The sequence below is a fragment of the Chroicocephalus ridibundus genome, chromosome 10 (genome assembly GCF_963924245.1).
Source record: "Chroicocephalus ridibundus chromosome 10, bChrRid1.1, whole genome shotgun sequence".
Classification (NCBI taxonomy): domain Eukaryota; kingdom Metazoa; phylum Chordata; class Aves; order Charadriiformes; family Laridae; genus Chroicocephalus; species Chroicocephalus ridibundus.
In genome coordinates this window covers 13309631-13332728 of record NC_086293.1, presented here as the reverse complement: position 1 = coordinate 13332728, position 23098 = coordinate 13309631, and the positions used below count along the sequence as shown (strand labels likewise).

General features: G+C 38.0%; 1 protein-coding gene and 1 long non-coding RNA gene across 4 annotated transcripts in view; one reads left to right on the top strand and one right to left on the bottom strand.

Annotated features, from left to right (window-relative positions):
• SHQ1 (SHQ1, H/ACA ribonucleoprotein assembly factor) overlaps positions 1-17660 on the bottom strand; it is a 55614-nt gene extending 37954 nt beyond the window's left edge. The window contains exons 1-7 of one of the 3 annotated variants that reach the window (XM_063348123.1): positions 17330-17660; positions 15819-16001; positions 14868-14932; positions 13862-13984; positions 12924-13081; positions 11204-11316; positions 9079-9206 (exon numbers count right to left, since the gene is read on the bottom strand). In XM_063348123.1, the coding sequence (XP_063204193.1) occupies positions 9079-9206; positions 11204-11316; positions 12924-13081; positions 13862-13984; positions 14868-14932; positions 15819-15961 (730 nt within the window). In that variant the 5' untranslated portion in view covers positions 15962-16001; positions 17330-17660. Of the gene's footprint in view, positions 1-9078; positions 9207-11203; positions 11317-12923; positions 13082-13861; positions 13985-14867; positions 14933-15818; positions 16002-17329 lie in introns of those variants that run through there. The other 2 variants (XM_063348124.1, XM_063348125.1) reach the window with 2 other exon arrangements.
• A 28-nt stretch (positions 17661-17688) lies between these two features.
• Positions 17689-22295, top strand: LOC134521347 (uncharacterized). Its single transcript, XR_010072724.1, has 3 exons — positions 17689-17811; positions 21002-21047; positions 22039-22295. It is a non-coding gene; the product is annotated as an uncharacterized LOC134521347 (long non-coding RNA).
• The last annotated feature ends 803 nt before the right edge of the window (positions 22296-23098 follow it).

Sequence of the window (23098 nt, the reverse complement as noted above, 5' to 3'; positions counted from 1 at the left end):
CCAGCATAGACTTGTTCCTGTCCTGTTACACTTTCAAAACAAGCCCTAAGTGCCAGGGGTAGATACATGATGTACCCCTTAACTCACTGAATTGTAATTATTTATCTGGGGGGAGCAGGGAGCAAACTCAAAACCTTACAATTAATATCAAAATGTCTCTTCAATTATTCTTTTACCACCCCCTTGTTTGAGTCACTATGTTCTGGCATACTTAGCTGGGGGCAGAGAAAAGCTGTACAAACTTAAAAGTGTAAAACAATTAATGATTACCACACTGAGATGAGGCAGGCACCTGGGAAGGATCAGCCTTTGGGGCTCCCCAAGACAGATTCCTGAATATTGCTGAGCTGCCATCTTCCACCAGCACTAAAGACTTGACCTGATAACCCAGCAATTCTTGCCCCAACTTGATTCACTGTTTTTCCAATTTAGGATTTTATATCTTACACATTGGCATTTCCTATGTAATCCTTGAGCTACAAATGATCCTGTCTCAACAATCCTACCTGCAATTTTACTGCTCGTATTTTTCTGCAGAGTTTCTCACACTTCTTCCTTAGCAGCAGGAGACAAGGTTACACAGCTGGGCATAATCCATAATCCAGAGCCCTGGACCCTTGGGACACAGGCAGCTAAACCGCCGGGGGGAGCATACAGCACAGGTTACAGAAAGAAAAGGTTACAACTCCTAGTAAACCATGCCCCTTTTTACACTCTTCGCCCATTTTTCTATCATAAGGATGAAGATTGCAAATGTGCTTATAGATGTTCCTCCTCAAACACTGCTCATCATCATTTTACACAATCTGCCTATAAAACATGTGGTCTTCTTTATCCCAGGAGTTTTCTACAAGCTTTCTAATTTTATGACATGTTTTGAAACAAATGTTTGTGATGCCAAAGGCGTGTACATATGCACACACCTCATCTTGAGACATAAAATTACAAATTAGGAAAACCATTTTTGAATGTTTCATCTTTATGAACTTTTTTAATGTTTCTATCAGCTTCACAACCATGAAATATTTGATTTAAATTCCTATGGAAACTTCCTGATGAGCTAAACATTTCTTTGGAGTCAAGCCAGTCTCGATTTATTTACAAGCTCCCACGAAAAGAAATTCCAGCTTTTATCTCATCTTGAGAAAGCCAATCTCTTCCACTTGCTATGACCTAGTACAAAGTGACAATTTAGCAAGACTATGGCAGTTTTAATTCTGTTTTTTTTCTGTTAATGCAATGCAGTTCAATATTACTCCTTAAATCAGAAATATAGATGATATAAGGAAATTTGCTGATAGAATATAGATATAAGTTCTTAAATTGCATTGATTCTTCAGTGAGTCACCTCTATCATTCATATTAAAATTATCCATAAAACCATATGTGCAACGTTGTAGCACATTTGAAAAAAAATTAGTTTCTGAAAAACATAACATGGAAGCACTTCGTAAGTTGCTACAGTAGGGTGGATTTAACGAGGTATCACAACAGGGTGTTTACAGTTAGAAGGTCCAATTGGAAGAAAAAAGGCATTCCAATTTCAGCTAGCTGTCACTAAAAAACCCTCTCCTGGAGTACAGCACAATTTATTATAAAGTCATACACAAGTGGCACTTTTGCCCTGAAGAGAAGCACAAAAGAGAAGAGGTAAAACTGAAGCTAAAGAAGAAAAAGAAATCCTGAGAAGCATACAGCCAGAAGTTTGCTAGCAAAGACTACGAGAGCAGATCAGATTCTTAAAGCTTAAAATCACTTTTGATGACTACAGTAATACAGAATTTTGTTACATATAAACTAAATTCCTTCAAATCACCTGGGAATTCATCAAAGACAGAATACCTGTTCTGGTGGATGCAAAACAGTTATGCCAGCACTCTCAGATTTCCAGGCGCACCTCAATGTGCTTGCTACAGTTACCAGTCAAGATGCACACGTATAAGAAATGCAACTGTTCTTCTTCAGAAACTCATATGCAGTACTGGATCCACTACTGATCTACTCTTCTCAATCAGTGACTACAACATGAAGTTTGGTTTTGTCTCACAGCTGATCAAAAATCACGGGAGATAAGAAACAGTCCAACACTCAGAGCAAAAAAAAAAAATTTACTTTTTCAAGTTTTACTAACAAGTGTTTGTTAGATTCCCTAAAACCCACATGCTAGAGGAACACGTAAATGTGAACCATACTTACCTTCTAAGTAGAAAGCAAAGAAACTCCTAGTGAAGTTCATGAAACATACGAGAGAAAAGTTTTCTTCCTCTAAAATGCAAACTCTCTGAAGCACCATAACATACACAACTGGATCATAAACACAGAAAATACAAGTCTAGTAGACAATTCCCAAAGGTAAATGTTACAAGATGTTCCTTAACCCACTGCAAAGTGCCAGGTGTTCTAAATAAAATTTCTCTCCCTGGAGAAAATACTTCCAATTTTACAGACAAATATCTATCCATTCCTTAAAGTTTTTTGAAAAATAAATTATTCACGCCTGAAACTCATTGTGAACGCATCAAACCCACCACCTACTTTGTTCTCCTAATTCAAAAATACAAGTTCACAGTATAAGATTAACAGAACAAGTAAAATTGTAATTACATTTTATTTATTAAGCCTGTACTTTGTACACTTATGTCACCAATGTTTATATAACAATACTGTACAATAATTAATATCTAATGCATCTGCTGCTACTTACCAAGTACTAAATTTGCAAGTTTTCCTTAAGTTTGATTTTAAAATGTTTTGTACATTTGTCAGTGCCAAACCCATGCTTCTTATAGCCACAGTATAACTCTGTATTAATATAGGCATGTCTAAAGGAATCAGAAAAATTAATCTCCCATACGAAGTTACTGTTGGACAGTACTACAGAGACTGCCTTACTTTTTAATCGTCTCCTTTACTTATTTTAAATCAGCCATTCCTCATGTTAAAATAAACATATTTCAAATTGCTCTTCAGTACCCAACTGTCAGTAAAGTACAGCTTAATGTCTAAAGGGGAGGATGAGGTCTGACAGCTAGATGGTGTTTTGTTACGGCCTTACTCATATTTCACACTGATATCACATCACTTAGAGCAAGCCAGTGTAAGATCTGTATCTCAGAACCAGTGTGATACTTATTATTCTAAATGTGTTAGGGGTACTTAGATAAAATGTGCTATCTCGACAGATAGCCGACTCGTGGTCAGACTGAGAGAATCACAGAGAAGTATAGGCCAGGAAGGACCTCTGATAATCAGCTGGTCTAATCTTCTGGTGAAAGCAGAGCCTTGGCTTATGGTCCTGTCAAGCCAAGCCTTGAATTCCACAGCTATCTTGAAGGAAAATAACTGAACAGAACTGATTCCCTGCCGCCCGCTTTTTTTTTTAAATGTTAATTAAAATATTATGCTATAATATTAAGCTTCTTAAATGTGTACTTCTATCCCTGTAAGTAAAAGAATCAGCAACACCAGATAAAGGAGGAGATTAGTCAGCAAAGAGCAAATTTGTCAGGAAGAAAGTTAGCTATTGATTTTAATCAGTTGCAAACAAGACTCTCTTCTTTTCAACCTCTTCCTAAAACATGAAAAGAGCAAAGGCAGCACTGCTATGACTAGAAAGATGCCCAAAGGCTATGCTAAGGATCAGCATTTCCCCTGGTGCTGGATAATGCCTTAAAAATACTTGATAATAATACTGTAAACTTAAACAAGTAACTGAACTAATGAAGCTGATTTTCTATTGATTTGTCTTTTGTGCTTGAATTTGTTGCTATCTGGTAATATATGAAAGGTTACTGAAACTTTCCGCAGTGCTGACATGCCGACAACATCCCTTTCCTGCATGGACTCTACATCTAAAAAGATGGCACTGAAGATTCAGAGCCATTTTTGCAGAACTTGTAGGAAGAGCCCATCTTTGAGATCCCCATAAGCTCTGTCGAGGAGACTGCGATCAGACGAGCCTCAGTTCTTCAGGAAGTGAACTAAAAGTCTTAAAACCACAAAGCTGTCTTCCTCTGCATACCTATATTAATTCACTCTAAACTACTACCAGTCAAATCTGGTTTGTTCATCCCTCCCTTTTCTTTACAATTCTTCCATTCAAAAGTTTAGCTCCTTCACAAATAGCTTTTCTTCCATGTCAAGCTTTCACCCTTCTCTAATTCTCAAATTGAAATTTAGAGCCCATTTCCTCCATATCACTTCTGACCTTCTTTCGGGCATTCTCCATAAACTTTCCAAAGTCTCCAAAAAATTTCTTGGATCTTGTAATTTCCTTTATACTAATTTTTGTCTTTATTATTTAACAAATGTGGAGTTCCTATAAACTACATCAAAATCATACATCATTCTTTCTTCCATGTCTTACTATTCTTGCCTTTTAAAAACCAAGATACTTTATAATAGAGACCTATCATTTATATGCCAAGAATTATGCATGAATAAACAGATTTCTTTCCTCACATGAAAAACACTTGCTCTGCAGCAGAACAGTGCCAGGAAGGTACACATGCTGCAAACGCCTGGAAGACTGAGTAAAACAGGTAAGCAGAACAATTGAAGAAACGTGCTAAAAAAAGAAGAAAAGTACGTGATTCATCTTAAACTTATGAATTTACCAGTAATGGTATATATTTGAGCAGAGCCCTACTGAAAGATGGATCTTTAAAAAGAAATTACCTCTTATTCTATGAGGACACCAGAAGGAAAGAATGGTCACTGGTAAGCATAATAGGTTACTGTAAACAAAATACATTATCCCTGGAGCATACGAATATTATATTAAATACATACATCAGCCTGAGCCTTTGAAGATTATTGTGTTGCCTAAAAAGGAGTTTTTACAGTTGTGCAAGTTGAAGTAGAATAAAAGTGATCTTTTAACTAAGTTGAATGGGATTGTTACAAAACAGAACATCTTTCATCTGGAATCTGTAGAAGGAAGACTCTAACGTAAGCTTCAGTAGCAGCAGAAAGCAAGCTTTCCAGAAGTTTTATTCCCTCATGGGAAAGGCTGTGTAATTAGTTAGGCTTTATGGAGTATTACTTGACTTGCATTAGACATTGTAAACGTAAACAAAATCTGTGCCTTTCAGCTTCAGAAAATGTCCACTCCAAAAAATGATGTTTTGCTACAAACATTATGGTGAAACCTGCTCTCTACTTCTGGTTCCTCAGCCATACTGCAAAGGCAATGAATTCAGCTGCCTGGAGGCTAACAAGCCTATGGGGAAAACAAACAAATAAAAACCCACAAAGGGCAAGAAAAGAATCGTTGCAATACACAGTAAAATGTAAAAAAGCATGAAAGAAAGAAAAGACATTTAGGACAATGAAAGAAGAAATTTAAAAAAGACAAAATACACACCATACACACAGGCTGGAGAAAAAGTAAAAAGGTTAAATAAAAATAGATTCAAGGTAAAGACAGAAGAGAGCTGAAGACTTTAAATGCTAATGAGAAAAGCTGATCCAAAAAGAAAAAAAAAAATCTGGTAATGAGACATTAAAAAAACCTGATGTAAAAACAGAAGAGAGAATAGCCAGGGATGAAAATAAGAACAGTAATCAACCAAATAAAATCTTCAGTTAATTGTAATGCCATGCAAAAAAAAAAACCAAAACAAAACAAACAGCGATCTGTATTTCTAATTACTCCTTGTATCCAAAAACATTATAAAGACAAAAGTAAATGAGTTTTTGCTTCCAAGAAACCAATGAAGATATAAAACAAAAGGACATCAATATAAATCAGCAAAAGGAAGAAACAAACAACAAAACCCCATCTTGGTTCAGCATTTCTGAATAAGAAAAATATACTTTTAAAGAACCTGCCAATTTTTATGTCACTTTCCCACACTAAACTCACTCTTCCGTGTAGTAACTTGAGAAGTCAGTTCCCAGTGACATTTTGGTTCCACAGACACTGTGTAGGTGGGAACTACAGGTACCAGGTGTCAAATTCTAGTGTCAATACCTCAATATTGTGGTAGCCTGTACTATAATCTACCAACAGTTGTAACATTAGCATGCCTACCTTCTTATCTTACCAGTCATTTACCTTCAATGAACAACCCTCTAAAAAGATACACCATCTCATGTTTGAGGGTAGTGGACTTCTCCAGTATGAGATGAGATCATATCTGACAGCATGTGATTTCCATCATATCTCTCAGTTTCCGTGTTCTTGGGTAATGGCTTGGGACAGCACATGTTTAATCAAGAACATAACCGTCCTTTACACAGGACAGACAAATGTTTCTGCAAGCTGTTGATGGCAGTACAACTACCATGAGTTGTAGACATTTTAAATACGCCGATATTTGAAGTCTCTTTACAAGCTCTATGCTTGGAAGTCCCCATCGTGAAAGATGATGGAAATTATTTTAGATGCTTTCCCTAACACAAGATATGAATTTGGAACTCAGGAAGAGTAAGAAATACGGGTACTCTTAATTTTATGTCTCTTTTCCATAAGCAATAAAAAGAAACTGCACGAAGGTTTCAATCCCTCCTACTTTATGCCCTTAAAGAGGTTCAAAAGTAAACAGGGGACATTTCTATAATACAAAAGGTTTGACCTCACACCTACCTACAGGGGAATACATGCATACACAGGGCCAGAGAAATACCACACATTGCGTCACAGAACACCTTGAAATGTACTGCAATACGCATAACGTTTGTGTCCCTAGAGCTTCTGTGCTCGAGTACCCTTTCGCTTTTTATAGCTAAGCACTACCGTTCAAACGCTTCTGACTACAACCACACTGTAGTGCCAACGACGGCCTCCTTATCCTTCTAGCTGCATAGCACACTTTGCCTTAATGCAGTCAGACTTCTCCCCAGTTCTAGTGGAAATAACATAAAATTTCTCAAGTAGTAAAGAAGGTCCCTCACCTAGCACAGTCCTTGTTTCTTTTATGTGCCTTTTCTATGTCATTTCCACTTCCTAAGCATGCATACTGGAATACATATTAATGCAGATATGCAGTCAAATTGCACTCAGCTTGTCAGAATTCCTGAATCTGTAACTCCGATTAGGCAGACCACCCCTTTGATTGGATAAAGTGAAAAAGCAACATAAAACCACAGGGAACTCATCCTATTGATGATCAGATTTCAGGTCCAACAGCCTAGACCCACCTCCTGCCCTTTTGTATTCCCATTCATAAGGGACCTTCAAGTGGAACCTGTACTCCCTCTCATGGTGATTTATTTCACCACAACTCACTCCAGTTTAGGAACCTCCAATGGTTTCAGATCCTCATTCAGCTGCTTGCCATCCCCAGCTGCTCTTGCCATTCAAAAGCAGTAACAACATTATGAAAACTGAGGCCTTTCTAAGGGAAAGGGTGGGCTGTTGTCATTAACGTAACCCAAACACCAGATGGCCTCTTATGTTACCTATATTTCCTAAAGATCCACAAAACTACATACGCTTCTTCACTCAGCCACACAAAGATCAGACTAAATGTTTTTTATCATCCTTATTAAATATATATCTGTTATAACAAATGGTTTAGAGAAAAGATGATCCTTTATATAACCCCATTTTCTGAGTAACTTTCATTAGCAGGCTTGCCAGGCTTTCGAGCAGTTTGTCTGTTGTTGTTGTTGCCCCTAAGTCCCACAACACACGTATGTGGTTTTCTTCAGAATCTCAATTTGGAGTAAAAATATTCTTTATCAACAAAATCATCCAGCAGCTCTTCATGTTCCTTAACACAGGCAAACATTAGCAGTGTTTCATTTACTAAGGAGTGAATGGGTGAAAACAAACAAAAGAACCCCTCATATTCTATTTTCAAGCTTCTTGTACCTTTGTCAAATGCGTTTTAAATCAAATGCTTATGATGGATATAATTAACAATTTCTGGCTTCAGAGGCTGAAAAGAGACCAGCAATGAAGATCAGATTACATTCACAGCAAAATACACAACATTTACCCAAATTCCATTGTTGTTCTCCTGTAGAAAATTTGAAAGTGCAGGTATTATTAATGCACTAATATTTGTTAAGAACCTCTGGTGAAGGGATTATCATCATCTACTTTAGTTATATCGGATTTTCATACTACATAGGAAATGAACAAAGGACAATAAAAGAATATGCATAATAGTAATTTGTAACGCTCTCTGCAATCACTGTGTATGGAAAGGTAATCTCAGTTATCAGTTAACAGCACTGTTACAAGGTCATCTACTAAACCTGAAACCACCCCTTTTAGTTTCTAAAAGAACACAAAGATTTTGTTTTGAAAAAAAGTCTCCAAGACCCATAAAAATAACAGTAGCATAATAAATGCCACGACTTTCTGTGGTACTGCGTAAATAAAATAAAACATTCTACCAAAGGCACGCTTATCAAACAGAGATAAGGGCTGATATTAGTACAATCTTCCACAGCTAATGCTTGGAAAACTTGCTGTGAAGTGTCTGCACCATATTTGGAAGTAGGCACAAAAACGAGTTTTGACTATTTTTTCCACTGAAAATATAACTAGGAAAGGGAGAACGGTTACTCGAAAAATCTGAAAAAAAAGAAGAGATAAGCACCAGAAACAAAGGACCCATTTTCTAGCTATGACAATCACTACACAAAGATAGGACTAATTTGATTTCAGATGCTATGACTTACTGACACTAGCAGCTCCTTTGAAATCTTAAAAATTACAGTATACCTTTAAAAGGGAACTTTTTCTTCATCGATACCTGAAATTCTAGAATGGCCTTTATAAACAGTTAACTCCAAAATTTGTTATGCAGACGAAAAAGAGATCACGTGCTACGCTACATCTTAAGCATTTATCTGTTATGAAGTGACCAATTTATAATGTACTGTCAACTGCTCCACACACAACTGTCTCAAAGATTTCGGTATGTAACTGTCCCTCATAGAAATTTTTTTTTCCTCTGAGGACAGGAAAATTAACAGAATACTCCTCTAAGAATGATTAAGACTGAAAATTGTAGGATAAACCCATACTTTTTCCTTTAAGAACAAATAACTAGAACATAACATGGCATCACAGGAATTATCATTCAAGCAACAGGGGTGTGTGTACATGTATGTTCTCACCAAATGTATGACTGTCGTGTTCCTGATGACTTTCTCCCTTAAAGGCTGTCATTTTTTTATGAACATCAACCCACCATGGTTTGTACATTAAGACATGCTGAATAGCTTCATCTTCAAAAAAATCAGCTCTAGGAAAAAAAAAGTCATATGCTATTTATTTCAGTTTATAGTGTATGTGTGTATATTTTAATACATACTCAGAATAGGTTATTTTCCTACATTAGAAATATGTCAGACTTGAAATGAGAAAATAATGATTATTAAAAGCATAAACAATATTCTCTTATCTTACAGTACCCCTTCCTTACTTCCTCCATCTTTCCTGAGCCACCCAGACAGAAGCCTAAGAAATTGATGAGTTTGCAGCATCACATGAAGGTGAACAAACTTGATTTGTTCTGGATGTATCCAAAGGAAAGCATTCCAAAGAGGAGACTTCTCAGACAATATTACTGGCAGCAAACCTGATTTTACTGGGAAGCTCTCCCACTTTAAAACTGCCTATACTTTGTGGAGGAAGAGCATGCAGCTGAACGGCAAAGATAAAGTAGGGATGGAGACAGACTTTTAGGTAAACAAGGGCATAATGTAGCAAGGTGAAAAAAAAAAAACAAACAAAAAAAGAGTTGTACATAAATTCTGGAAGAGAGATTATCTTCATCTCAGCACTAATCCACTGTGGTAAAAATCTCAATATAGTAGTTCTGAGAGGATTTATACTAAAGGATTCAAGTTCTAGGCTTCCTCATATCATTTTTAGCTTTTTCTTCAAGCCAAACAATACTATAAATACTGAGAACTAAAAAAAATAATGCAGGAAGTTTCTTAATACCTTCTTAATCATCATACAAATTCTACCCAGTCCGCTGAGTACAGAATGTAATTTGCTTCACTCTTACACTGACAGATTTTTTTGTTGCTTTGTTGCTTCAGTGTCTTTACAACATAACCTAAAGATATCAGTCAGTGTACATCTTCCTCAAAGGCAACAGAACACTTCTGTTTGCCACCATTTCTCCCAGAGACGTCCTTCTCATCAGGGTACACAGGAAAACAATTTTTGTTGAAGAAAGGTTAGTATCATCTGTTCTGAAGCATCCAAAAGACAGCTATTAAACTAAATGGTTGTAGCTCACCTACCAGGCTAGAACACAGGGTCTAAGATGGAAACTTACAATTACTGTAATTTGCATCCCATTATAGGTTAGGAACTACTTCAGTTCTAGTGAAATGTACTTCCAAGTGACATTTCAAGAAAGCTTTTCTAATTTTGATGTGCTGGAGAAAGACACACAGCTGCCTCTGAAACACCTGACTGGGGAAAAATTCCAAGTTTGCAAAGACACCTCCTGAAACAACTCAAAATGGGTTGAGCCTGCCTCTCCCCAACAAAACACACCAGAAGTACTAATTCTCCCTACTAGGGACTACACTCTTCTCCCACCAAATCAATCTTGCAAGAATCACTGTATTAATAGATCTCATGGCTTCAATTTAGTTTACTTATTTGGAAGTTTCTGAACCTAATTCAACCCAAAATACTCCAACTTAAAAGGCAAGAAGAATCATTTCCACCTTCATTACATGGGACGAAGCACAAAGAAACAGAGAGTCTTGGTTTGGCACTTTTCCTCATTCTGCTGTAAAAAAGGCTTCATCTGATGAAGGCAAAAGTGGCCCAGACAAAATCTTCACCACTTCAAAGCTCAAATTTACTTTCTCATAGACCAGGATGTTTCAGTAATCCTTGTTTCACAAGGGGAAGACAAAGTTCTGACATCTACAACCTGAAATGCTGGCAGGGATTGGCTACTCAGCTGCTGAAGAGGCGAACTATGAAACAATGTTCTGCAACAGTTCACAGCAGCCCCTGCTCGAATGCAGATTTAAGCAGTAACTAAACAGCAGAGTAACCCCAAAACTGATAAGCAAGGTCTTGTGTCAGTGTCACACTTAAGAATACCCTCTAAGGCCTACTGTGAAGAGACAAAGAAACAGACAATAAAAAAAATAAAGCTATTATTTCCAAAAGTGATCTCAAAACCAATAATTTATGAAAAGAAAAAGTGAATATATTTCAACTGAGGTACTTTCACTTGACCAGGTGAAGTAAATCAATGCTCACAGGTAATGATCAGGGTCAAACTTGGCAGCCTCAGCTGCCAGGCGTTTCCTCCTACGTTCATCTACAGGAGTCTGGTCTGGAGCCTTAATGTCAATAACATCACTGAGTTCATCCTGCAAATGGAACAAAAATTATATGATCAAGCCACAAGTATGATATGCAAGATTTATTTAGTAAGAGTTTAGGAAGGATGCTTATCAGCATTACACTGAAATCCCTGGTCGCTTTTAACCTCCCTTGCAAATCTTGCAAATTCAGGCTCCATTGTGCAGACAAAACATCAAAATTCCAAGGAAATTCAATTATTTGAAGTTCCTTAGAATTCATGATACTATGAAGTCTACTCAGGCCATTTTATCTTAAGGCAGACAGGTTATTTTGCATTATGATAAGATTTGCAATGTTTAACAAAAGCCCACAACAAAGACAAGATAAAAACCATAGATACCGTTCTTGTGACTTTTGGGATTACTGTCACACTCTGAGGTGGCCATACATTAATTAATGGGCAATTGCAGTGCCCTTTTAAGCATCATTAAGTAGTGGTACATTAATGCTGATGGGAAACGTACTTCACAAATTTCATGGTAATGAACCAATGTATATATCCAAACAGAATGTAAATACTTTCTCCATAAACAGCAATCCTTCTGCTCCAAACCCTGAAAATACTACAATTATGCAATAACGAGTTACATAATTAAGTTGCTTTAAACAGCTACAACTTAAATTGCTTAGAGTAAGAACACTACAAAAAGTTGTTATAATTTACTATTTTAATAAGAGCTCTATATACTACAAATATTATTATACTATCTGGCATGCTACAGGCTGTAGATTAGCTTCAATCTATTCATGAATTAAAAAAACTGCTGAACGCACAAGAGCAAAGTAACTGCATTTTAAAGCTCCTGTCCTACCAATTAACCCACAAAAGCAAATTTCAGTGCATCAGCATAACCCTAGTAAATCCCACAGATAGCAGGTGGGCAGACACCTTGAAGAGTTCACACTTCAAAAGTTTTTGTCTTGTGAGAACATCAAGTCTACAGCAAAAAGTACGAAGAGAAAATTACCATGAATTTCACAATAAAAAAAAATTACTGCAACAACCACAACAGGACTTATACACTAGCGTTATTTTTTGAGTAATTTCTTTTTAATTTAAAAATAAATTAAAATTCATGGCATCTGAAATATACTGTACGTTGATGTTAAATATGTTTGAAGTCAGAACAGAAGACAATACCAAATACAAAGCACAAGTGTTAACAGCGGACTGTTAACAGCAGGGAGACAGTTTGCAGCTTGCCAGAACTATTCCCCTGGCACATGGCCTGCTTCATACAGGCCTTTTTCTCCGTGCCTTCACAGGCGAGCTGAACCATGCTGGTGACAGCAGCCCACCTCTAGAGGCCATTTTTACCAAGGACCCCATCCAGCCCTTTCCTCCAACACTGAAACTACTGCAGAAACAGACTGGCCTGTTGACTCTGCTACACAATTAACTCAGTCTCTACCATCCCCGAAGTTCTGCAGCAACAAGGACTTCTCTGTATTACTACGTGCAAAAGCAGAATATTCTGAGTCACAGAATGGGGTAATGGAGAAGAACAATTATCTAATGATCCCCTCCTGACTCTGGAATAAGCCAGGGAGCCTTTCCAACAAGAAAGTTACCCTGAACTTTTACAATACAAAAAGACAAAAATGCACCTACCTGCAGCCGCTGGAACACTCCTGACCGCAAATTCCCAAAGCCGTAACAGTACTGTAGTGGTAGCATGCTTTCTGCACTTTCTTCATAAGGGGTCTGCTCTATTTCCCAGTCAAATTCTTCTTCTTCCTCCTCAGACAACCCAGCAGAAGCAGCTGTATCTATTGCATGGTCAGAGAAAGAAAATTATTACATAGAAAATACATATTATTTAATAGAAAGGCAAACACTGATAACACAATAAGCCTTTCTCATTTTACTACGTCTTTTAAGAAATCTTATATGACACTGAGTCATAAAGGCAGACGCTTACATCAGGAAACCATAGGTCCTGCTCCAAATTCTCAAACTTTCAAAAATGAAGACTGGGAACACTGAAGTTTTTAAGTATACTCACTCAAAGACTGAAGTAATTGTTCCACTGATTTCAACAAGATCAGAATTGATGCTAAAAGAACCCTGACAGGATCAAAGTAATGTTATCAATAATTTCAGATAAATATTAAAAAATTAAACACAGCTAGTCAAACCTTCCTGTCTGTTAAATACTGATTTCAGCCAAGTCATCCACTAGAACCTGTGGTTTTAATTAGCTTATGCCATTTGAACTAAAGGTCCAGTTGTGCTAGCTTGTAGAAAGCAGAAGACTCAAATGTGTGTGTATTATACAGCCACTAGAGGGGTACAAAGATCTACAGAGGATTAGCATATGTTAAGCACATTTTGGAAAAATGTAAACATAACTAAACCTATAAAGAAGACATGTACTTTTATACTTAGGTGAACTTTCACATTCATTCACACTCTTCTCATACCTTGGACTAGGCAATAATAGAAATATTCTATTTTTCTATATATATCACTATGTAGATCTATAACTATTAACTGTTTCATTATGTATGAGTATCACTAGTATAAACAGGATTTTTTTTTTGTCATACCTATCTCTTCTACTAAAGGTTTTCCTGATCTTGATTTCTTTGGTGCTAAAAGAGATGTCAGCATGTCCAGTCCCTCAAAATATTGGCCAGGAATCTCCTTAGGTAACCGAATTGTAAAAGTTCCTTAAAGGGAAGTCAGAATACAGTTATTGCATTAAAATATCCAAGACAAACAAAAATATGCATTTTTCCTCTAATGAAAAAGGCTCACAGAAACTGGGACACATGCAGGTAGCATTTTATTATGCATCAATCCCTGTGCATGTTTTTAACCTTACTTCACAAAAATAAAAGACTTTAATGATAAAGCGTGGAAGAGAATATTTAACAAGTGTTGGTCTCTCGACTCACATTGTATAAAAACAAACCAACAGAATACAAGCTTTATTTTATCTTGAATCCTTCCACCAATCAAGCATTCAACAGACCATAGGAAACTACATTCAGCAATCTGATTATTGTCTTAAGTCAAGGACATAATAAAGGCTTTGCAAGCAGCAAATTATAGGTTTTATTTAGTTGTGGGGTTTTTTTAGTGAATACGTTAATTCCATAAGGTACATATTTTACTCCAGAAATACCTTCCACCTTAGGTGTGGAGAAAAGATAACGTCTTCTCTCTTAAGACATATTCAAGAGAGTACCTCAGGATTATCTCATTTCTGCTCAGCACTACCTGACTTCTTTGCAGATTTACTAGACTAATGATCTTGGTACAATGACATGTCCCCATGCCCCCAAAGGGCTTCAGAAGGACTTGTACATAATTTTTTCATTACTAGGACAGTTCTGAACACATCCTTTGTGCTTAAGGATGGCCTAAGTAAGTACAATAAACCCCAAGCAAGATTTTTTTTTTTAATACTACATATGAGAAACTTTACATTTATTTACAGTATCGTACACTTCAATAAAGTTCTATGCAATTACAGTGCAGCAAAGTACAAATTATTGCAGAGTTAGCAGCATTTTTAATGACACACATACTAAGAAAACTAACTAATACCTTTGTCCGTATTATAAGATGCCTTTTCTCTGCCATCTTCTATAATTCTTCCAGGAAGTGTTAGTCTGCAGGCAAAAAATGAGATGCCTCATTGAATGCTTGACTAATTCCACAACTTAAGTGTTTCAGCCTATAAAAATGTAAGTCACATTCCAAAAGCAGTACAAAGGACTTAACTACATGACTCCTGTTGACACTAATGGAATTCATTGAGTTAAATCCCCATGCACCTCAAAATTTTTTTCCCTAGATATTGGTACAAGAGACCAGCATCCAAGATAGAGAAAATTTGTAACTCCTGGTTTCCCAGCTTGGATGAGGCCACAGCCACCACAGAGATGACGCCCTTGGCACAATGTACAACACTGGGAAGATTCTGCAATTTAAAAACTCTAAGCTAACCCCCAGCAACACGATACGAGAACTCCTCCAGAGTTCTTGTACTGCTTACTCAGAATAACTTTGATACTGAGATTGCCTCTTGTTCCTTTCCTATAGTGTAGTGGGGAACTTGCTATCTAGAGAAAAGACACAGCCTGGAACCTCACTTCCTACTGCCTCCACTCACATGACTTTTCTCACCATATGTTACTAGAAGTGCATCAAAACCCATTCTTCAGCAAATATACTGTATCTGGCTCTGGGAGAAGACACACATTCTACACAACTTACATACATCCAAAGAATTGCCTTGCCATTTTACAATTAAAATTCTATCGTAAAGTAAATTTAGAAAAGTATTTCTTTAAACTCCTTTTAACGTGATTTAATGTCTAGAAACAGAGGTCAGATCCATAAAAACAATTCTTTGCACAAAATGGTCTGTCTGCAGTCTACAGTGTAAAACCTGCAGATGAGGAACGTTCTGAAGGGACCAAACTGAAGTTCATTCTCTGCTGACTTTTATTTCTTTTACTAAATCCAATTTTTCTAAATCCTGCCACTACTTGCCTGAGAAAGTATGGCTTAGCATAAAATTTAAAATCTTCCCCTTCAAAATACACATCGAACTCTGAAGCTCTGGCATAAGGTACTTTGATTACTATTGTAAGAAAATCCGGATCCTGGGTCAGCTCAAAAGCTGGAGTGATCATGACGAATCCTGCACGAAAAGCAACCACTGGCGTTGCGGCCCTATCAAAACAGGAAAACAAGAAAAAATTATTGTAATCTCCAACTTATGAGAGCAACTAGCGACTCTTCAAAAATTCTACAAGATGACCATTTCAGGTTCACACAGAATTATCTTCAACATACTCATGACAACAACAGAAGCAGCACGTTATCAAGAATGTGAAGGCATCATCTCTCTGAACCCTAATGAAACAATTGAACATAAATGAATGCAACCATCTGGAGCACAGGAAAGCACCACCATATCAAGCATAAAAAGCACACTAAGTTCAGTTCTTGAACTTGGCAGCTTTTTGTAACTTGCTTATAATTTCACACATAGCAGATGTTAAATCTGTACAGTTCATTAGTGAACTGATCACAAACCACTACTAGAAAATACTGAAAAACAGTAATACTTTCAAAAAATTAGAACTGTATTTTATAATCCATACAAATCTGACTTTCACAGTTCTCTTTATTAACCATTCTGACAATTTCATGAGCAAATATTGAGCACTAATCATTAACGGGGCTAAATTAATGGATTACCCTTATTTTTCTTATGGGTAATCGACTTCATTTAACAGGTATAACAAAAATGAAACTCTCCATTTCACTGTATCACTTGATTCCAGGGCAACATTTCCACCCTTTCCAGGCTGAGAAGCTGCATTGTGCTTATCGACTTGTAACTAGATAGGAAATACCTGGACTGAAGAACACCTGCAAACTGATGTACATTTCTGTGGACTTTCTTCTTATCTATTTAAACACTGCATGCTGCCTAACAACACGGGACAAGAGGTAATAAAAATCCGCTAGCTTGCTCACACCCCTCAAGGATGATACGCCAGCCTGCCTGCATTTTTATTTTCTGTTTTACCTCAAGCCAGGACACAGAACCAGAGGTTCATAACATTTAACAGCAGCCCCAAAGCCAGGCCCAGCAGTTCCTGCTCTGGGCTGGTGCACTTTGGGCATCCCTGGCACAAATTAATGACCCCAGGTCATTAAATCTGGAGGTTCCCACACAAGCCCCGGGTGTTTCACAGCCCAGGAACCACTGACATCCATCCCACAACAACGCGATATTCCATACCCAGCAGCACTTTTTCCAGTCTAAAATAAGGCATCCCAAAATAATTAAGCTTCCCAGCCTTTTCTGTAAAAAGACTACTACATACTAGAGGAAAAAAAAAGCAAACAGAATTAAAATGCTTCTGTTGCAGCAAGGGGCTGGCAAGAAAAGGGACAAAAGCTTTGCTCTGCTTTCCCTCAAAAGTACTACAGTAAGACATAATTCCCTCCGCTGCTCATTAAACCGGGTCAATACGCGATAACTTTACCACAGGCTAACTCCGGAGCCGCGCCGCAGGGCACGGGAGAGGGAAGCCCGCCGGCCGTGACCCCGACGCCCCCGGGACAAGCCGCCAAGACCGCGCCGACGCGCTGAGGGAAGGGACGAGCCAGGCTCCCGCGGGCAGAGCCGCACCAATGGCCAAGGGCCGCGAACAGCAACCTCCACAGCCCCCCGAAGCCTCTGAAGGGAGCTGGCTCCCCGAGGAGGCGGCTGCCGGCGAGGAGAGCCCCAGTCCAGACCGCTCCGCTGAGGCCGCCCGCCTTAGGCCTAACCCCGCCACCACCCACAGCGCGCGCCGGGCGCTCAGGTGGAGGATGCGGAGGATGCGCATGCGCGGGCAGCGCCGGCGGGGCGGGAACCAGCGGCGGCCCAGCCTGGCCGCCTCCCTGATGTACCGCCCCGCTGCCCGCCTTCGGGAGGGAACAACGCCGGAGAGAACAAAAACGGAAGAGAGCGTGGTACTGACGAGTGAGCGGCCTCTGGCCCTGGGGGGAGGCTGAGGGAATCTCTACCGCCCTTCGGGCCCGGCCTTCCCTCCGGCCTTCCCTTGCCGTACCTCATGGGCCTCGCCGGCCAGGGGGTCCTTCTCTCAGGTGCCCCCCACGGGCCTTGTTTTTTAACAAAAGTGATGTTGTGGTGGGCTAGTCGTCCTGGTTCAAGGGAGGTCTAACTATTTCAAGAGGTGAAAGTAGCATTTGATAAGATCCCAACCCCTAACAACTGTCAGGCTAAGAGAGTTGGGAGTGTTCAGTCTGGAGAAGGGAGGGCTCCAGAGAGACCTTAGAGCCCCTTCCAGCACCTAAAGGGACTACAGGAAAGCTGGGGAGTGACTCTTGATCAGGGACTAGAATGATAGGATGAGGAGTAATGATTTTAAACTGAAAGAGGGGAGATTTAGGTTAGATATTAGGAAGAAATTCTTCACTCTGAGGGTGGTGAGATCCTGGCCCAGATTGCCCAGAGAAGCTGTGGCTGCCCCATCCCTGAAGGTGTTCAAGGGCAGGTTGGACGGGGCTTTGAGCAACCTGGTCTAGTGGGAGGTGTCCCTGCCCAGGGCAGGGGGTTGGAACTGGATGGTCTTTAAGGTCTCTTCCAACCCAAACCATTCCACAAAACGTGAGTCAGAGGATGGGGTGCTGTAGTGCGAAGATGGCCTACATAACCTCATCTCTTTCCTCCTTTGTGATAGCTGCAGCCATACCTAAATCTGTAGGCATCTGACATGGTCAGATACTGCTTCTTAAACATAACAGGCTACTGAAAGTAAATTGTGTCTCGCAGCTCATAATGCTTGTATGAGTAAGTAGGAGAAATGCTTGTGTGTATAACTAAAAGAAGAATGCTTATATGTATAAATAAAGTGACAGTGACAACAAATACCTCTGGAGAGGAGAGAATGAAGCTAATAACTGAATAAATAGCAATAGGTTTGGACCTAATGTAATTTAAATTGAGGTGGTAAGGATAAAATGATTTCAAGAACTGAAATACATGGAAGTGGAGGGCTGCAGAAGTAGACTAAACAGAAGAGTGACCTCCTGAGCACTTGGAACAGGAATTCCCAGTTACGTAAGTCTCTTCTCAGATAGAGGTAAATGTGAAAAAGATTGACAATGTGAATAGAGGCAGATCCTGATGAACTGAAAGAAATGCAGCATTAAGGAGAAAATGCAGCAAGAAGCTCAAAAAAATGCTAAAGGAAGAAAAGTTGGTTTAAAAGCTTTAATTTACCTATCTTTAAATGTAACACCTAATGTAGAATTAATCTGATTTTTCTGTCATTAGACCGTGAAAGGTATTCTGGTTACAGATAATTCTCTACATTTTTAAATGCTACTGACTGTCTTCCTCTCCCTGTCCCCTCTGAAATGCATTCAAACATTTTTCCTGGAAGGAAAAAAACCATAATTACGTAACTTGTGCTAATGAATTTTTTTTTTTTTTTTTAAGACAAACAATCTTCCAGGCAGATAAAGATTGTTTTTTCTTGCTGGAAATCCACTGAATATAACATGTCTTCATGAGAAAACATCTTCACTGTTGTACAAAACTGAACCAGCAGTTTAAATACTGTGCAAAATGTTTTGTTGATATGCAGGAAAAATAAATACTTGCTTCAAAATAGGTCTTTTCTCCCCATTGATCTAAAGTTGATGGATGGTCTTAATATTTGGCCTAAACATTCTTGTGCCCAGTTTTTTACATGCAGAAATTGAAGATGCATGCTATATGAAATGCATTTTTTTATTAAGAAGTTAATAACATCTAATTTCAGATGCTGATTGGACTTGGACCAAAGCCTCAGTCAAGTCCTCAGAAACTTTTGATGCATTTCCAGAGAAGTTCAGCAGTAATTAACTTTTAGACCTTAGCAGTGTAATCTATATCAAGAATGTTGGACAGGATGCTGAATTATGAACCAGTAGGCGCCATCTTCTCTGGATAAGTTAAAATTTGCATAAGACAAGTCTGTGAAAGATGAGGAAGAAAGTTCATCAGAGAGTTTATTCTTTTCTAACTAACACTTTCCAAGACTGCCTCAGAATTAGTTTTTTTTAGAGTCTAAGAACTCACAGCCTTTTTTGTCTGGCAATACTTTCCTTGTGCAAGAAATATTTATATGCTGATTTCAGTGAAGAAATCAGCCATTCTGCTTTTCCATCCAAATAAAGTATGAAGGAGAATCTCTAAGAATTTTTTATTATTTTCTTCTGTAAAAAGCATACTGAATTTTTAGAACTGTAACGAAAAGGCTTTATTTAGAAATGTAGAAAGACTACATCTTTTGGTGCATCTTTCTGATGAAGAAGTGAATTTGGCTGCTATTTGTTTAATGGAGCACTGAAGGATGAAAATGCGTTATCTAGAATGTTTTGGGCAAGTAGTTAGTAAAATTTGCTGTCCCTTTGAAAAACATAAACACGAATCTTTGCAATTTACAAGCACAATTGACTCTACGTGGCTAATAATAACAAGCAAATCTGGCATAATCCCACAGATATGATACATAATATATTCTAATATAGAATTGGCGTGTACATAAAAATGGTAATCAGAAACAAAATATGCATTTAGCTTAACAAGTAAAAAGAGGAATAGAACTGTTTCTCTACCCAGGAAACAAATGGAAATAAAGTAGGTATATATTTCAATCAGAAACATATTTCTATATGAAATACATTACGAAATACAATATAATATACAGCTATTTCCATTATCTAGATTATCAGTGCTATAATTTTTACAAACAACTAGAAATAATTCTGTAATTGTCAGACTTAGACTTTGCAAAAATTCAGTGTAAATGAACAATGTAAATGATAATTGAAGGCTTTTCCTGAAATGGAAATAGAAGATACCATTGCACACTTAAGTAAATTTCATACTATTCTTCCCTTTAACTTTGAAAACAGTGAAAAACAAATATTTTGACTTCTTTTGTCTAAGTGGCCTGAAGCATTCCTCCAAAACTAATGCATTTTAATCTGAGTTTCCTTTCCCCCTAGATTTGATTTTCCGGGAGTTTATAATCCCTAACAGTTTCACCTACAGAAGAACTGTGTTTGTAATACCATGTCTTCATAGCTTTATTTCTGTTCTTTCCTCTTGCAGTTTCCATTATCCAAAGATAATGAAATTTCTCATTTTATTTCTCCAGAGAAGGGAAGGATCCTGGATCACAAAGACCTTCTGTGGTTTTTCGGGTAAGGATTACAACATGGAACTCTAAAGGCAGGGTAGTGGTCTTTATAAAATCAGGATCAAACTTGCAACAGTCTTTACAAGAATAAAATGTCTTTCTTGGTGTTACATTTTGTAGTGCTACCTGCTAGACTGCAGATCAGACTTGCTTTGAAGTAGGTGTATGTAAAGTTTGCATGTGAGAGATCGAGTTAGTGACTGAAGGACGTCAACTGTAATATCAGTAACTGTAACAGAGGCCCTGATGAGCCTCTGTGAGAGCCTGACTTGCTCCTGCTAAGCAAGAGAGTTCTTAGATCAATGGCCCATGGAGCAGTGCGGAGACAGGCACAATGGGGTATTACACATATCTGTGGGCTTTTGTGCTGAAGCAACTTTCAGGTTTTTAAACAGCTTCCTAGGGATCCGTTGTGGTCTCGTGTGTGTTAAGAGCCCTTGGAGTTCAACTTGTACTCCAGCAATAGCATATAAACACCTTTTTGTGCTAGTCTGGGTTATTGGCTCACTTGTAGGACAGTGAATTTTTGAAATTTATTGCTCACTAGATAGATAGTGTGTGGTACAATTTTCTTTCTATGCCTGATCTGTAGAGGGTGTATTTCTTTTACAGCCCTGTTCCCGGGAACTTGGCTCTTTTAACCCAGTCATTTACTCTCACATTGAGTTGCTTGAATCTTTGGCTGCTGCAGAAAATAGCACCTCTTACAAACCTTAGAAACTGTAATCCAAAAAAATAAAATTCACTAAGAAGGCTTAGTTTTTAAGATTTTCTCAAAATATAACTATGCTTTAAATTAGTTCCTTACAAATCTACATAAAAAATCTTACGTTATAGTACAGGTCGTTGAATTATTTACCTCTCATTATGTATGATGATGCCATGATACTATGTCTGCAATATAAAATATGCCTAACACACTTGGTATTAATAAATTTTTTTCAAGTCTAAAATATGTAAAGTTTTACTTAAGCTGGCTCTCACTATTGTTTTAGATCTAAGCCATCCGTCTGACTGAATATCTCAGTAGCCACTGTCACGTATCAAGGCTCCCCATCGTTGCCAGTCCATTGCTTTGCTGCCAAAGTTGAACACTTTGGAGAGTGCAGTGGACTCAGCAGCACGGATCTGAAGCTGTGCAATGCAATTCTGCTTCAATCAGCAGTGGAACTGGTTTTGTTTGAGGCTGCATGCTGGTGGCACAGAAGACTTGATATTTGCACAACTTAATTTGAAAGAAAATGGTGCAAGTAGGCAGGTAAGTGGCACGCTACAGCGTGTCATAGAAACAAGGGGAAAAGTCTCTAAAAATCCCTTAGAATGGTTTTCAGATTTCATAATGTTTACCTTGGTATTTTTATGCAGATGTTGCTCACGAACCTCCTCTATATGAAAGAGAATTTATTGATAGTATAAAAATTACACATTTGTTATAGGTTGAGGATTTTGGGGGGTTGCTATGGTACTCATTTTTTTATTAAGTATAAAGTTTGGTAGGGTTTTATTGTAGTACATATATTTTCAGAAAAGAGCATATGTTTATGTATTGTGGCTTTTCTGTAGTTTCTCATTTAGTATTGCTACTTTCTCTTAGCATGAAGTAATTTATATTTTTACATCTGCTCAGAAGCTGAGTTGGATGAAATTCTAGAACAGTAATCGTTCATTGCATTTGCATCGGTATTAAGGTAAAGTACATTTTGGGATACCATTAGTGCAGGTTTGTTGTGACAGCAGTATAAAATGGCCAGGCTGCATAGCTTCACTGCCAAGTGAACGTCCATTTAAGTAGTGAAGGACCAGCTCTTGGAAGATTTAACCTAAAAGTAAACCTGACATAGTGCTGTGCGGCAAGGTGTTCACTCTTGGGACTTAGCTTCTCTTTGTAATAACTATATCTCCGTAACAGACAGATATTCCTGTGGTTGAAATAAGAGCCTCTCTACATATTAGAGAATATATATATTTTTTTACAGTTCGGTTGCCATATATACCTCTCTCCTTGCCTACAGGGTGAATCATGGTAACCTGCGAACATCGGGTATTTGGTCACCA